We start from the raw sequence: 16403 nt of genomic DNA on the forward strand, positions 1-16403 counted from the left end.
GCGCCCACAGCCAGGGCCCAGGTCAGGGAAACCTACTGTCGTTGCTAAAGGAAAAGGGAAGATGGATGCTTTGTTGCTTAGGTCGCTTTAATTTGAGCCTGCTGGGCAGCCTGACTAAGGACACCCCTCTCCTGTGGCATCGGGTGCTGCTCTGGAGATCTGAACCAGACTCCTCTGCCAGATCTTCAAATAGCTGCCTCATTGGTGGGACCTCCCTCCTCCAGCAGCACTACCGCCAACAGTTCTGGGCCAGCCTCCTTCCCGAGCTCGCATGCCCCACCTCCTGCCAGCTTGCTCGGTCTCCTATTTGCTCTGGTTCGGAGGTGGGGAGAGGCCCTGTCAGTTCTTCAGCGCTTACAGGCTAGGAGTATCTGGATGTTACAGGACAGCGACCATGCCCAGGAATGAGTGACAAATGATTATTTTCAGTAAAATCGGGATAACGGTTATGTCTCAGGACTGTAAGGATTGAATGTACATAAAAGGCTTAACAGGGTGCTGGGTACTGATTGTCTTTGTTCCTTCTGGTGTCCGCCCCTCATCTTTCCCATAGATTTATATATTGCCTCTGCCCACACATCCATGTAGTCCCATCATTTCCCTATCTCTCCTGCTGCAAACAAAGCCTCCACCATTTTGTAAGGGATCCCCTCCAAGCGTGACAAGAAAAGGAAATTATTTTACATCCATATCCCGTAACTAACAGTGCTCTTTTAGTTCTTGTGGGAGGTAGGAAAGAGGAACTGTTCAATCAACGGAAGGACTCTGCTCCGGCTCCGCTCCCAGAGAAATCCAAAGAGGGCTACTTTCTCTTTAAATGCAAATCATCTCCAGCCAGCTTAGCTCCCTCCAGCTCCAGTTCCCCTGAGGAGAGAGAAAGCAGGGTGAAGGGAGATTGCAAAGAAGCACTGTTTCACACTCCAGACCCCAAACTTTCAGGTCAGTAGAACCCCAAGGGGGCGAGAAGGGAGTGGGGAGGGTAGGGGCGGGGTGCCGCACCTGATGCTTGTTTTTTGAAGCTGGAATTGAGAACGGAGTCTTTCCTTCGGCACATCTTCTCAGGCGGATCACAGTCGCTCTGGCTGCCGCTTCCATCAGGTCTCTTACTGGGTCACACTGCTGCTACATGGAGAAAGAGAGAGCTGTCTCCCACCCCCGACCCCCACTGATGCCACCCAGCTGTTCCATGCCAGCTTAAACGCTTAATGTTCTGATTCAACCATTGCCCTCTCGGAAGTAAAGTGAGGGAGCTGAGACCTCCCCTGGAGAGGACCCCAGCAGACCAGATACCTAGGTGATGGGGCTGTAGGGGAGTCAGGCTAAGCTAATCAAGTCACAGTTACATTGTTGGAGGTCTAGCCTCTAAAGACTTTCTAACTGGAAAAAGAAGAGACTAGAAGCCGTCCCGGGAACTTCTGGGCAGCCCTGGCTTGTGTAGTTGAAGTGAAGTGGAAGAGAGGCCAGTGATGAGCCGGCTCTTCCTGGTCCATATGATTGACACCAGGGTATTTCCAGGTGTCCCTGTCTTACCTTGGTTGTGCCTCATGCAGTGTTAGTCAGTATCCGCTGCCATATACAGACTGTTGCCTAGAGAATAGCCTCCTGACCCTCAGCTGGCTCCCCTAGTCACATCCACCCTGTCTCCTGAGCATTTTCCTCTACAGCCCCAGGCTCTGGGCTGTAGTGACAGGAAAACAGCAAGATGACCCTGGTCTGGGCCAGCCCTCTCCAGCAGGCAGATGGGGCTGTCAGGAAGAAAGGGGCTTTGCTGGCCTTGGGAGGTCCTTCAGATGCATAGCTACAGTCCAGCAGCAGGCTGGCATATTACACTGTACAGACAAGAGGACAGAGCTCCTGACTGCTGGACAAAGATACATTTAAAGACCCTTCCTCTCAGACCAAAGAGGGTGCTAAGTGAAGGGATGATTTTGCCCCCTTCCTTCCCAGACCCGAGGTCCAACACCACCCAATGGAAGACAAAAAGAAGAAACGGAGTCCTAAGCCCTGCCTGACCCAACCAGCACAGGCCCCAGGCACACTGCGCAGAGTCCCTGTGCCCACCAGCCACAGTGGCTCCTTGGCTCTGGGACTCCCTCATTTGCCATCACCCAAGCAGCGAGCCAAGTTCAAGAGGTGAGTAAGGAGGGGCGCTTGGCCAGACTGGAGGCTCCTAGGTGTGAGCTGAGCACTGTGTAAGGAGGACCTGCAAACATCACTGCTGAACAGCAACCAATGCCTTACCCATTCACTGGGGATGCAGACCGGATGTGTCCTCAGGTACATAGAGACCACGCAGACTGAGGCTCTAGCTCTTGAGGAGGAAGTGAGTGAGTGTGACTGTGAGAGGAAGCTGCTGGACACTGAAGAGGGGAGGTGATATTCAAGACTGAGAAGCTCGAATGCCATGAAAACCAAGACACTGATGGAAGGGCCCCAGGAGTGTAGGGATAAACACCCACCGGGAGGACGATTCCTTCCTTTTTAATTCATTGTATTTTGGTCACCACGCTGGGAGATTGACCTCAAGATGCTGGGCAAGTGCTCTCTCCCACTCTGCTTTTCTCCCTCGCCCATTGAAGTTCTCTGCTCAGTTCTTTTTAAATAATGGAAGTCTGGCTGCAAGTGGTAGTGCAGGGCCATCATCCCAGCACTTGGGTGGCAGAGTTGCAGGATCAGGAGTTCACAGATCATTGGCTACATAGAGAGTTTGAAGTTAGCCTGGGTCAGAGGAGACCCTACCTCAAAAAAAACAAAACAAAACAAAACCAGTGTTGTTAAGAATTTTGGTGGCCAGGTGCGGTGGCACATGCCTTTAATCCTAGCATTGGGTGGCAGAGGCTGGCGTATCTCTCTGAGAACAGCTTGGACTACACAGTGAGTTCCGGGCCAAGTCAAGGCTGAATAGTTAGACCTTGTCTCAAAAATAACAAAACAAAAGATAATTTGGATCCTACCCTAGGTCCAGGTTTGTTCCCATAAATACAATGTGTTCTTTTCCCCATTGTTCTAAATAAACCAGTGTCCTCTGTGGGACTCCATACCATCTGCCTGGCCAGCATATACTGGCATGGCCATAGTAGATTTTATCCGGAGCTCAGGGCTCTTTGAGAATGGTAGGAAATGCAGTCGGAGAGGAAGGAAGGCCCAACTGGCTGCTGTGTTCAGGGTTACTCTGGGGAGAAGGATGTGTTGCCCTGCTGTAGCCAGAGCCACACCTTCAAGGAGATGGAAAATTCAGAACAGTTTCTGGAAAGGAACAAGAGCAGGGTGATTTTTGGTGGGAGGTGCTGCATTGGCAGTAAAAGAAGAAACTCCCTCAAGGACAAGTGACCTATCCAGAGTCACATGGGCTTCATGGGCTCTCGGTCAGTCTCCTTGCAGGTAGGCCTCTGGCTGCAAGCATCCATGGAAACAGATGTCTTTCTGCCCTCTTCCTTTCTCCCCTTCATATGCTCCTTCCCTTAACCTATCCTGCTGCTCAGGACAGGACCAGAGAACAAACACCAGTTTGTGTTGGTGAGTGGGTGGGGCAGACACACCTATGACCACAGTCATGTCTACTTTACCCAGAGTAGGCAAGGAGAAATGCCGACCGGTGCTGGCTGGAGGTGGAGGCGGCTCTGCAGGCACACCCCTGCAGCACTCCTTCCTGACGGAGGTGACAGATGTTTATGAGATGGAGGGAGGACTGCTGAACTTGCTCAATGATTTTCATTCAGGCCGCCTGCAGGCCTTTGGTGAGTCTGGGAGCAGGGCAGTTCTGTGTGGGTGCTGCTGGGGGTCTTGGTCTGGGGACAGGCTGGGGTTAGGGTCCCAGGCTGCCTCCTAAACTCAAGAGTTATCCAGGGAAGGAATGTTCCTTCGAGCAGTTGGAGCATGTTCGGGAGATGCAGGAGAAGTTGGCCAGATTGCACTTCAGCCTGGATGTGTGTGGGGAGGAAGAGGACGAGGAAGAAGAGGAGGATGGGGTCACAGAAGGCTTGCCTGAGGAGCAGAAGAAGACAATGGCTGACCGCAACCTGGACCAGCTGCTTAGCAATGTGAGTCATAGAGCTGGCTGTTGTGGATCCTGGGACACCAAGGGTGGAGAGGGCACAGGCTCCCAAGTCTCCCATGAAAAGTTGGGGGTACATGAACCCAAGAGTTGTGAGCCGCCCCCTCCCCAAGCTCCACCAGTAGGCCTTCCCCAGAGCATCCAGGTTTGTTCTGGGTCCCCTGACATAAACCTTTTTCTCTGTGTTGACAGCTGGAAGATCTTAGCAATTCCATGTATCCTTTCCAAGGGGCTTTAGGGATTCACATGCCTCTAGGGTGAGGGAGAAATGAGGGGCAAGAAATGAGTTCCTTCATTCCTGTCTCTATTCACACATAATAAATATTCCCATCTTCTGTTCTCATACTGACTCAGAATTGGCAACAAACTGGCCCCACTTAAGAGGAATATAGAATTTCCCAAATTCTAAGGGAAAAATGCATCAGATGTGGTGACACAAAATGTTATTCCCACCACTTGGAAGGCAGAGGCACGGGGAAGCGGAGCTCTTGGGTTTGAGGTCATCCAGATCTACATAGTGAGATCTAGGACAGCTAGGATTAAACAAACAAACAAACAAACAAACAGAGCAGGGCCACGGAGGAGAGAAAAATGCACGTAAGAAGTATGTTTCAAACAGTGATATCATTTTTGAGACCGTCTCACTGTGTAAGCCCTAGCATGATGGAAATCTTTGAAGCAGACACTGACACATAGCAAAGCTTGTCTGCTGTTCTCCTGCCCTTTCCGCTTTTTCTTTTAGGGGGCAAGAGGAATTCGGGGGTTCGAAACAGGGTTTCTCTGTGTAGCCCTGGCTGTTCTGAGTAAAGTAGGCTGGCCTCGAACTCACAGAGATACAGAGATCCACCTGCCTCTGCCTCCCAAGTGCTGGAATTAAAGGCATATGACACCACATCTGGCTTTCAGATTTTAATCTTTATTTAGGTGGTTGTACCCTGGTGTGGTGGTCCTGAACACACACACACACAGACACACAACCTATACAGTGTGGGAAAACACGTGGATACACAGGTTCAAAGTGTCACAGTCCTTGACTGACACAGACAGAAGCTACACTTGGCAGAGAATGCTGAGCCTGAGGACCAGCCAGCGGCGTAGGTGTCGCCTAGACTCTTTTGCTGCTCTCCTTCTCTTCAAACTGTGAATTTTACGGATTCGGAAGCCCCTTGGTGCTATGGGGTCGGGGGCACTGGTTGGAATTAAACAAACAGAAAAGCGACTCCTCTGTGCTCTCCTTGCTCTCACTATGCCAAACTCAGGGTTGGGAAGGGGGGCCCCCCCGCACCCAGATGCGTGCGCGACTCGGATGGAGAAGCCCAGCGCGTGTCCCTGGAGACGGCGGGTGGGGCCCTACATTTGCGCATGCCCAGGAGCGGCGCTGCCTGAAGACTCACTGCGCAAACGCACGCAAGTGAGCACGCAAGCCAGTGACGCACAGTGCAGGGCGGTTGGTAACAAGATGGATCCCGACCTTTTCCTTCGAAAGGTGTCTACATTGCAGGTCGGGATGGAATTGCGAGTGCACCTGGGGTGAGGGGCTGGACCTTCCGGCGAAAAGCTGTCACATAACATCTTACTCACATGCCCCCGCACTGCACTGAAGAATGCGGAGCTGTGGCCGGGTTAGGGAAGAGAATGAGGGTCAGCATCTTCTCTTCAGCTCCCAGAGCTCCAAACCACACTCGCCTAACCCTTCCCCATGACCGTGTTCCCTCTGGCAGCCAGCCCCCAGCATGCAAAAATCTCTCTCTTTTGGGCTCAGAGGTCGAGTGCTTGCCCACCATGTGCAAGAGCTTGGCAGCGACAAAATCAAGAGTGCTTGCCAAAATACCGCTTTTCCAAAAATGTTAAGGGCTAGCTTTTCCACTTGTTCTCTACATTAGGCCGGCTTCCGAGGCTTCTTGGTCCGACGTCAATTCCAGAGCCTTCGAGCCGAGTATGAGGCAATTGTACAGGAGATTGAGGGTGACCTCAGCACTCTGCAGTGGACTGGGGGCTGGATCCCCAAGCCCGTATTTCTCCCAGAGGTACGACACACTGCAGCGGAAAGGAAAGGAGAACCTGCTATCGGGTTCAGGGGAATGGTGGGTCTTCCCTCTTTGAAGATTTATTTTATGTGTGAGGGTGTTTTGCCTGTTGTTTGTACACTGTATGTAGCCTGGCACCCCCAGAGATCCAAAGAGGACATTAGACCCTCTGGAACTGGAGTTAACAACTGTGAACCACCGTATGGGTGCTGGGAACTGAACCTGGGTCCTCTGAAAGAACGAGTTCCTTTAACTGCTGAGCCATCTCGCCGGCAAGCTCCAAAAGTCTGTAGACACGGAGCCTTACTAGGTAGCCCGGGCTGGCCTTGAACTCAATGGATTTCCTGCCTCAACCTCCCCAGATGCTTGCATTAAAGATGTATACTACCACTTAGACTGGACTTGTTTTTTCTGCCAAAAGCCTCAGTAGTCATTGGAAGAGAAAGCAGGTTCACTTCCTCACCCGAATCCCTAATCCTACCCACTTGCCCACTAGACTACGGTTCCCAGACATGGGGAGGGGAGAGAGAGTCAGCCCTGCAATTCTCACCCCTCTCCAAATTCTCATAAGGCAAAGTCTCCTCACTCCTGGAAAGCTGAGAAAACATCAAACCCACAGCAGAAACTATGGAGCCCTTCCCCAGATAAAGACTCTGAAAAAGAGCTCATTTGGGAGGAGATGGTGCTGAAGAAGACAGAAAAGAGCCCAGCAAATCCAGGAAGTCTTTGCAGAGAGGACAGCGCCTGGCTGCAGGCTGAGCAGGGCAGGAAAGCCAGCCAGGGAAACAGCCGAGATACCTCTGTCTCCAAGATGGAAAATGCAGGTACTTATCTGGCCAGATCGGGGCAAGTCTGACCTCCTCCGGTCTCAGCCGCCCATGAACCATGAAAGGATATAGCTGCAACCCCACCTCCTTCCCTCTGCCTGAGAGCGGGAAAGGTTGCCAGTATCTAGTGCTAGCCTAGTTCTCAGTTCTAGGGATGTCTCAAGGCATTCTTCTCTTCTTTATTCATTGACATCACAGACCTAGGATTGTCCCAGAGCCAACAGGAGCTCCAGGAGCAGCGCAACCACTTAGCCATGGAGCTGCTGTGGCTACAGCAGGCCATCAACAGCCGAAAGGAGGTAGGACTAACTGAGAGCCCTAAACTCAAGGGTGGTGTCATGGTTTGTATATTCTTGGACTGGGGAGTGGCATCATTTGGTGGTATGGCCTTGTTGGGGTAGGTGTGACCTGAGAGGTGGGGAGGGGCCTGGGCAAGCTTGCCTCTGTTCTTTCCTAACAGTACCTAATTCTCAAGCAAACACTGAGATCCCCAGAAGCCAGCCAGACCAGAGACAAGCCTCCTAACACGTGCCTGAAGCACAGGGGACAGGCCTATGAGAAGACCTCGTTGCACTCAAGCTGCGTTCTGGACAACCAATCCTATAGAGACAGGATCATAGGAGAGTCCCATCATGCAGAGGACTTCAGCCACAAGGGCAGATTGAAGCCCAGGAAACACCCAGACAGTGTGACCAGTGCAGGCAAAACCACTGCTGTGTCTAAAGGCAGGGAGCTCTGCTATAGGAACTCTGCATCACAGCTGCCTGCAGCATTAGAGAGCCAGGCTGGAGGGGACAGGGTCACCAAAGGGCCAGACCACGGAGGACAGCCCTTTAAGGAAACCTCCCTACAGCAGTTGAAAGTCCTAGAGGATCAGATCCCTGGGGACCTCAAGTTTAGGAGTCCTTGTTCTAGAAAGGCTGAAACACAGCTGCCCACTCTCTCTGAAAATCTAAATATTGAGGACAGATATTCCAGAAAGCCAAGCTACAAGGAGGCTGACAGCCGAAGCGCCGGGCCCTGTGATTTGAGTATCTCAGAAGGCCACATGATTTGGGATGAGACCTTGGCAGGGCAGGAACAAGGTAGCCTGGATCTCATTAGGACTAAACCACCCAAGAGCCAACCCCCGAGTGCTGGCTCTTCAGGCCATGGAAATACCAGTGAGCTTAGTCCAGAAGGATGGGAAAACCGTGGGACTCTGCAGTGGAGATGAAGACCACTGGAGAACTTGTCTTCCCCCAAGACAGGACTAGGGGAAGGGCAGATATTGGAAAACAGGAGCATCAGGAAAGACCTGGGGATCCAGGAGAGGAAGGGTTCCCAAAGGAGATGCTGTGAAAAATGACAAGGGAAGCAGGCCCTTGTCCTGCCTCCCTGGTACCACCTGTATCCTGCCCTTGCCCCTGGCCATCAGTAGATCTCAGGCTAAGAGAAGCTAGAGGGCTGAGCTGGTATGAGGAGAAAGAAGGACACGCCTTTTTACCTTCTGCCTGGGACTTAAACCAAATTTCACCTCCTCTTGGGGTAAGTAGGGTGGGAGGATCCTGGAGAATAAAAGTTTGCCTTGGATTCTTGGCTGCCATGCAGGAGGAGCTGTGTGGGTAAGCCCTGGAGATGGCTGGCTCACCGTCTTGCTTGCTCAGCTGCCATGGGTGTCCTCGGGTGAGGCACGGCCCCAGACTTCGTCCCAGGATTGCTTCTGGCTGCTGATGTGCTTCCTCGTGTCTGTCATTGCCACACTCCTCACATACGTGACTTGGTGTGAGTGGACACCGGGAGACCCTCACTGCCTATAGCTGCTGTGATCACTTCCCAGCGACAGCCACCCCACTGGGCAAATGTCCTGCAGATCAACATGAAGATGAACTTTCACAAATTAATGCTGTTTACATGAATTAATGACTATAGAAATTATTCAAATAATTTTAGGAAGAAAGTTTGACGAGATGGTTTTAGTTGTTTTGCCAGAAAGACGAAATAAAGTTAGAGTCAAGACTAGCGAATAGCGTGTACCTCCTCCTCATAGAATATTAAATAAAGGTTGCATAATAAAACATTTCACGCCTTTAATCCCAGCACTCGGGAGGCAGAGGCAGGCGGATTTCTGAGTTCCAGGCCAGCCTGGTCTACAGAGTGAGCTGCAGGACAGCCAGAGCTACACAGAGAAACCCTGTCTTGTTTCTCTGTGTAGCCCTGGCAATCCTGGGGGTGGTAGGAAGAAGAGAAGTGGGCCTTGGACAGATTTGTGATCAAGGAAAAACGTTCATCCTAGGTCAGGTCCAAGGATGAAGTCACAGGTGTGTATTACAATAAAGCAAGGCCATGGAAAACTGTTGCTTTGAACTTACAGTGAGCTTGTAGAATGAAACACTGCTTTGAACTATCAACATCTTCTGAGACTCCATTCCGTGTAAACTTTTATCTGTGAGGTAATTTTATAAAGAACTTTTGTCTAAGAAGGTATGAAAAGACAGAGAGGGCTGGTGAGATGGCTCAGTGGTTAAGAGCGCCGACTGCTCTTCCGAAGGTCCGGAGTTCAAATCCCAGCAACCACATGGTGGCTCACAACCATCCATAACGAAATCTGATGCCCTCTTCTGGAGTGTCTGAAGACAGCTACAGTGTACTTACATATAATAAATAAATAAATCTTTAAAAAAAAAAGACAGAAAAAAATAAGTGTGGCTGCTGGGGCTCTGCTTCATTCACCAAATATAAATATATATTATGTATAAACAAATATGTATAAATATATGTGTATGTATGTACATGCATATGTGTATGTATATAAGTATTCATGTGTACTTGTGAAATTGATGAAACAGGTGGTCAGGCCCAGCCAGATTGTGTGTGTATGTATGTGTGCATGTGTATGTATGCATGACCTTTCTATCTTTTCTTTCTGACCAGCCTCTTAAGAGGTCTGAGTTTCATGCTGGGCATTCTTGCCAGCCCCAGATAATTAAGTTTTGTTCCATCAGCAGAGCTGACCTGTAAATTGCCAACCACTGTCATTGAGGCCTCTGTGTCTGCTATTAGTGCTGACCCCACCCCAATCCGCACCCCATACTTTGATGCTTTCCTCAGTTACCTGAATATCAGACCAGGCTTTTGGAAAGTTCTTAGCCCTTCTTTTATCTCCTGCCTCTGACCAGGACAGATTCTGGGCTGTCTGGGTCACCTCCCATCTGACCTGGACCATCATCCCCAGAACCAGCGAGCAGAGCAGCGCTGCCAAGAAGTCAGCCATCCTCCTTGGGTAACAGGCTCCAGGCTGATTGCCCTTTGTCTCAGCTGTTCAAAGGAGCCCAAGCCCTGGAGAAGATGGACATCTCCCTCTCACAGAGCCCGAGGTCTTCCTCTCATCATGTGATCAGACCGCGCTGGACAGGGCTGGGGTTTGATCCCAACTCTGCAAAACAAAAAAGTGATCATGCCAACGCCAACGTGCTCCAGAGGCCCTGAGGTCAGGGAAATGCTCCCATGTAAGGTGCTCACAGCCTTCCTGGATAAGAGGGCAGGACTCTACCTTTGGCACAACTTCCCAGCCCACTCTTAGTTGCTTGGCAACAGCTCTGTGTCTATGAGTGAGGATATACAATGGCAGCCAAGAGGATACTGGTGTATCGAAATGGGGACGCCTTCTTCCCAGGCCACCAGCTGGTGGTGACCCAACGCCGCTACCCCACCATGGAGGCTTTGCTTTATGAGGTGACATCAGCTGTGCAAGCCCCGCTGGCTGTACGTGCCCTCTACACACTTAGTGATGGCCACCCTGTCACCAACTTGGCTGACCTCCAGAACGGAGGACAGTATGTGGCTGCTGGCTTTGAACGATTCCACAAGATCCAGTGAGTGGGTTGGGGCTGGCTAAAGTGCCTGTGGAGGGTGGTGGGAATAATAGTGTATCTAGTACTTCAAGTCAGCAGGCTTAGTTCTTCCAAAGCCTGGGGAGAGACTGCACTACCAGAGTGCAGAATCACATAGAGAAACTAGCCAGAGGCTATGGAAACAAACAAACTGAGCTAGAACCCAGATTAAGTTCTGTGACTAAGGTGTAAGTCCATCACGACCAGGACAAGCCTGTGGGGACAATTCTGCAAGTTGGAAGTCTTTCTGAAGGGTGTTTTTTTTGTTTAGTAATTACATTTTTTAAAGCTAGGCAATAGGTGGCACATACCTTTTTATCTCTGCATTCAGGAGGCAGAAGTAGATGGATCTTTGATTTGGAGGCCATCCTGGTCTATAGAGTGCATTCCGAGACAGCCAGGGCTACACAGAGAAACTCTCTCATAAACCCCTCCCCCCAAAATCTGTTTTAAGGCAGGGTCTCACTGTCTAGCCTTGGTTGGCTTGGAACTTCCTCTGTAGACCAAGCTGGCAACCCCCTGCCTCTGCCTCCTAAGTGCTGAATCAACTCATCCTCTGGAACAGCAAGCAGTAAGTGCTCTTAACTGCTTAGCTCTCTCCAGCCTTGTGTGTGTGTGTGTGTGTGTGCATGCGCACTAATATGCATCATGGTCAGGACACCTTGCCAGAGTCAGTTCTTTTCTTCCTCCAAGTAGGCCCTAAGGTGGTCAGGCTTGGCAACAAAATAGCTTTGTCTCTGCAGCCCTGAGCTGCTGCTGCACCCCACCATCACCAGACACTAAATGTGCCTACCACTTAGCATCTGAAACTCCTGTTAGATGAGGGTCATTGCTGCAAGATGAGACTGTCTTCCTTAGCGGGAGAACAGTGAGATCAGAGCTTCCAACTCAGACCGAGCTTCCACATCTGCTCTGAGAGCTCAGTGGAGGAGTTTACTATAGGGAAGGAACAAGGTGTCTGGACTTAGTCACTTCCTGTGTAATTTTGGAAAAGTTGCTTCTTCGACTATCATACAAAAAAAAAAAGTCACCTCATGCATGACTGGGGAATTTCTGGACTAAAGTAAGATACTTCATGCTTGCCTTTGGCCTCCAACCGTGGTGTACCTAAAGTCCACCTGGATTTACAGCCTTACTCGGTACTCAGAGACCCTAAGTCAGGCTCAGATATCTACATTCCTGGTTCAAAAAGAGAGTGCTCCGATGAGGAGGGATGCTTAGGATACTGGGAAGCTACTGGAAGATTGCCTCATCCTGCAGAGGAGGATGGTCCCAGCCTAAGGGAGAGTTTGAGATGCTTAGCTGTATCAGGAAGAAAGTATGAAGAGATGGTTGTTTGGTGTGGCGGGTGGGTAGGAGGTCAAATGAAAGAATCTGGAGGCAGGCTAATAACTACTGTAGGCCCATAATCCTCACACATGGTACACAGAGGTAGGAGGGTCGGAAGTTGAAGATCATCTTCCATTACACTCAGAGAGAGGCTAACCTGGGGAAATCCCATCCTCCCATCTCAGTCTCACTTTCTAACTCTGGCTAGCCTGGATCTCACTAGGTAGATCAGGCTGATCTCAAGCTCAGAGATCCCCCTGCCACTGCCTCTGGAGTGCTAGAACTGTTTTTGTTTTGAGACAGGTTTTATCTATATAACCTTGGCTGTCCTAAATCTCACTCCATAGACCAGGCTGCCCTTGAACACAGAGATCCACCTGCCTCTGCCTCCCAGATCTGAGGTTAAAAGGTGTGTGCCAGCCGGGCGTGGTGGCGCACGCCTTTAATCCCAGCACTCAGGAGGCAGAGGCAGGCGGATTTCTGAGTTCGAGGCCAGCCTGGTCTACAAAGTGAGTGCCAGGACAGCCCGGGCTATACAGAGAAACCCTGTCTCAAAAAACCAAAAAAAAAAAAAAAAAAAAGGTGTGTGCCACCAATGCCTAGCCAAAGGAGTGCTAGAATTAAAGGCATATGCCACCATACCCATTGCAAAGTTGTCAAGGGAAAGGTCAACCTGCAGAATAGACTCCTCAGACCAGCCATGATGATGATAGAGTCTTGGCTTTGGTGGGCATAAACCTGGATGGCAAAGGTTTACACTTCCTTAAGGTGACCTAGGACCTATCTGTCCTTTCAGCTATTTGCCTCCTGGAAGGAAACACCCAGGTGGAAAGACTAGGCAACAACATGTAAGTCCTGGGGTGGGGAGGGGCACTGTCTGTAGCCTCTCTCGTCCCATCTCTCCTGGGACTGCTCGAATTTTGAAAAGGGTTCTGGAAGCAGCAAGAGTTGTGATTTCAGGGGGCACATCACACTCACTCTAGTATCTGCTGCTGTCCTGGGTCATGGGACTTGAGGACACTATCCCTGGCTCAGTCCCAGTCTTTTACATCATCTCCAGGCCATGGTCCCCAAAGGAATAAGTAAATGGTAACACACAAGGGCAGAAGACAGGAGTTATGTGACCCAGGAAGCACAGATGCTCCTGTCAGAGAGGTGTGACCAGACTCATCCCCGCTCACTCACTCTCCTGCACAAGTTTGGGTCCTGCCTGCTCACCCCATGTTTAGAACCACCCAGTCTCAACCAAAGTCCTGAACTTCTGACTTGAAGAGCTGACTTGGTTTCAGGAGCCTCTTGTGTCTCAGCGCCCATGTGATGGGGTCTTTGAACAGTGGTTACCAGCAGACGCCCCCTGCTACATCCAGTGAGTGCCAACCTCAGGGAGCGGGGGAGGGGTGGGGGAGGGAGGTGTAGACTTGTGCCTCCCTGAGGCCAAGAAAGTAGTAGGCTCTTTTTTCAGGAGCCCCAATTCCAATGGAAAGATTAAAAACCCAACATGAGAATGGTTCTTGGACCATTTGGTTCTTTTTTTTTTTTTTTTTGGTTTTTCGAGACAGGGTTTCTCTGTGTAGTCGTGGCTGTCCTGGAACTCATTTTGTAGACCAGGCTGGCCTCGAACTCAGAAATCCGCCTGCCTCTGCCTCCCAAGTGCTGGGATTAAAGGCGTGCGCCACCACGCCCGGCCGGACCATTTGGTTCTTGCACCCCTTTCACACAGGGAGTCTCGGGGATCCTTCCCCTTACTTGGCTGTTCTCTGTCTCAGTGTGTTCAGGAATGGGGACCTGCTAAGTCCCCCCTTTAGTCTGAAGCTGTCCCAGACTGCCATCCAGGACTGGGAAACAGTGTTGAAGCTGCTCAGTGAGAAGGTTACGTTACAGAGTGGGGCTGTACACAAGTGAGTATAGGACAAGGGGCTATGTTACACGGTGGGGCTGTACACAGTGAGCACGGGGGTGGGGTGCTGTACACAAGTGAGCATGGGGTGGGGGGGATGTACACAGTGAGCACGGGGGGGGGGGAGGCTGTACATGAGTATGGAACAAGGGAGAATGCATCCTAAGGAGCACCACTGTATGTGTCTGCTCCTGGGGAGGGTGTGTGCTGTCCAGCAGGCCTTCCTCCTGTGCCCCCGAGGACATCTATGTCCATGTCAAGTCCCATGACCCAGGACAGCTGTGTTCCCTAACCCAGCCCTTCTAGTCAAGGCAGAGCCTAAGTTGACTGTTGCCTGGAGGACCAGACTCAGGTCCTCTGCTGGAGCACAGTGCCTACTGGGTAGGAAGTAGCCTTTCACCCACCAGCTCTTTCTTGTTACCTCCCCTCGCAGACTCTGCACCCTCGAGGGGCTTCCACTGTCCACAGGGACTGCTCTGGTGAACGGCCATTACTACGTGGCTGTTGGAGAAGAAGAATTCAAGGCCCTCCCCTATATGGAGCTGCTGGTGCCCAGCCCCTCTCTGTCCAGGGGCTGCTGGTAGGTTTGTCTGAGGTGGTGGATCAGAGGAAGTGAGTGCCCTCTGACCCACCTCTAACCTCCCCTTCACTGCAGGTGTCCTCCAGGCCTGAAGTACAAAGCCCACAGGAAGAGGGTAGGTGTCAACCGGAACACCCGCACACCACACCCCATGCACCTGCTCAGCAAGCCTGAAAAGCCAGGATTCCATCCCTCCCCGTTCCTTGGGGGTGGGAACTGAAGTTCTCAAGCCTAGGCAAAAAGGCCTCCTCACGAGGCTGGGTGTTGGAACTGGTTACTGGGCAGAGCAGGGCCCAACCTTCCACTCACCGCCCTGTTCAGGCCTCTATTCCTCCAGATGAGCCAGTGCATATGTGGCCCAAGAGTAGAAAGCAGCCTGGTTTCACTGGGCATCTCTGAATGCCAGCGTCAACTCAACTAATCCTGGATAGACAGCCTGATAGGAATGAAGGCAGGCAGGCAGGCTGCAGGCTATGAAGGCACATGGCCTCTCCCAAGCTTGCACAGGCAGCAAGGCACACCGAAGCGTAGACTGGGAAGCGAGAAAGATGAAAACATATGAAGCTCTAACCCAGTGTCCCATATGTAGGTCCAGGGCTACAAGGCCTCAGCAGCCCAGCCTTCTCCAAAGGAGGCAGGGGAAACTGGACCATCCACTTTCTATGCCTGGCCCCAGCAGCCCTGGCAGCCCTGGAGCAAGCTCCCTGCTGTCTCATCTGCATCAGGTGAGGGGGCCCTTTGTATCAGCACACCTGTGCTTACACACACTAGGAAAGCTCTAACATCTGATGTGAGAGGATGGGCCTTGCTGCTGCTGGGAGATGTCTGCAGCAGAATGTGTCAGCAGAACTATGTGCCACCTCTCTACCTGCATGTCCCTTGCTTCTATTTCCGTCTGTATTCACTATTGTGTGCACACACGCACATGGGCACATGCAGGCCATGGCCGTCTGTATTCACTGTTGTGTGCACACACGCACATGGGCACATGCAGGCCATGGCTGTGTAGAGGTCAGAGAACAACTCTATGGAGTCAGCTCCCTCCTTCCACCGTCACACGGGCAGTCACCCTCCGAGGCGTTGGCGAATGTGGACACAGCTGCGGGGGACCAACTGGTGTAGCAGGTGAAGGCACAGGAGCCTGAGGGCCTTACAGCCTGGGCATCGGTCAATGTTGCCTCTTTATTAGGAGTTACAGGAGTGTATGGGGCTCCATACCCGAGGAAGGAGACAGCTGGGGCTCAGGAAGTGAATGAGGATGAGAACACACGCACAGAGGAGCCTGTGGATCAGGTAAGCCCATCACACGGACACCAGGAAGCCTTATGATGGGCAGAGATCTGAGCTAAAGTCTGGTCTCCAAGGCACATCTTCCTGATGGCTAAGCAGATCTAAATCTGAAAGCCTGGCTTCCTGTTTCCCTTGTGAGGCGTTCAAATATCCAGTAGTCTCCTTTCCTGGTTGGGGACCTCTGGCAGTCCATGCAAATTGGACACACACATAGCTCTGTATGTCTCCACACATCCACCAGAGGGCAGCAGAGACAGTAGAAGAGGCCTTGTCTGCGCAACACCAGCCTGGGCCTGAAGCTGTAGCCCCAACCTCCGCCCATGCTCCTCCATCTTAAGAGCTGGGAGCTCCACATACAAACTGGGGGACAACCACTCCCAGCCACCTCTGTCCCCAGCCCTCAGGAACCTGTTCTGGAGAAGCCATGCCTCCTGGGCTCACAGTAGGTGTGGCCTCCTCAGTCACAGGCTCATGCGCAGGTTCTGGGGAGGCTACTTCCTCATGTGATCCTGCCAGAGACACTGCAG

General features: G+C 51.6%; 3 protein-coding genes across 8 annotated transcripts; all 3 read left to right on the forward strand.

Annotated features, from left to right (window-relative positions):
* The first annotated feature begins 755 nt into the window (after nt 1-755).
* Nucleotides 756-5273, forward strand: Ccdc28b (coiled-coil domain containing 28B). The gene is made up of 6 exons (XM_021160838.3): nt 756-939; nt 1948-2133; nt 3571-3737; nt 3847-4040; nt 4247-4269; nt 5098-5273. The coding sequence occupies exons 2-6, from the start codon at nt 1970-1972 to the stop codon at nt 5150-5152; spliced, it is 603 nt and encodes a 200-aa protein (XP_021016497.1). The 5' UTR covers nt 756-939; nt 1948-1969; the 3' UTR covers nt 5153-5273.
* Iqcc (IQ motif containing C) lies at nt 5229-9944 on the forward strand. 4 transcript variants are annotated; one of them, XM_029476604.2, is made up of 5 exons: nt 5229-5555; nt 5938-6138; nt 6653-6905; nt 7107-7207; nt 7369-9944. In XM_029476604.2, exons 1-5 carry the CDS (start codon nt 5229-5231, stop codon nt 8122-8124), a joined length of 1638 nt encoding a protein of 545 aa, XP_029332464.1. In that variant the 3' UTR covers nt 8125-9944. The 4 variants fall into 4 exon arrangements, with proteins under 4 accessions (XP_029332464.1, XP_021016282.2, XP_029332463.1 ...); XM_021160623.3 differs by having other exon boundaries at nt 5938-6081; XM_029476603.2 differs by having other exon boundaries at nt 5467-5695.
* Nucleotides 9945-10397: 453 nt separating this feature from the next.
* Dcdc2b (doublecortin domain containing 2B) lies at nt 10398-16388 on the forward strand. 3 transcript variants are annotated; one of them, XM_085838927.1, is made up of 9 exons: nt 10398-10762; nt 12906-12957; nt 13399-13475; nt 13876-14007; nt 14440-14554; nt 14662-14701; nt 15176-15311; nt 15776-15879; nt 16118-16388. In XM_085838927.1, exons 1-8 carry the CDS (start codon nt 10512-10514, stop codon nt 15840-15842), a joined length of 870 nt encoding a protein of 289 aa, XP_085695053.1. In that variant the 5' UTR covers nt 10398-10511; the 3' UTR covers nt 15843-15879; nt 16118-16388. The 3 variants fall into 3 exon arrangements, 2 of the variants coding, with proteins under 2 accessions (XP_085695053.1, XP_085695052.1); XM_085838926.1 differs by having other exon boundaries at nt 14440-14586; nt 16118-16385; XR_015047306.1 differs by having other exon boundaries at nt 14440-14586; nt 15176-15879.
* The last annotated feature ends 15 nt before the right edge of the window (nt 16389-16403 follow it).

Source organism: Mus caroli, unplaced genomic scaffold (assembly GCF_978045245.1).
Source record: "Mus caroli unplaced genomic scaffold, Mus_caroli_1 scaffold_6, whole genome shotgun sequence".
NCBI lineage: Eukaryota > Metazoa > Chordata > Mammalia > Rodentia > Muridae > Mus > Mus caroli.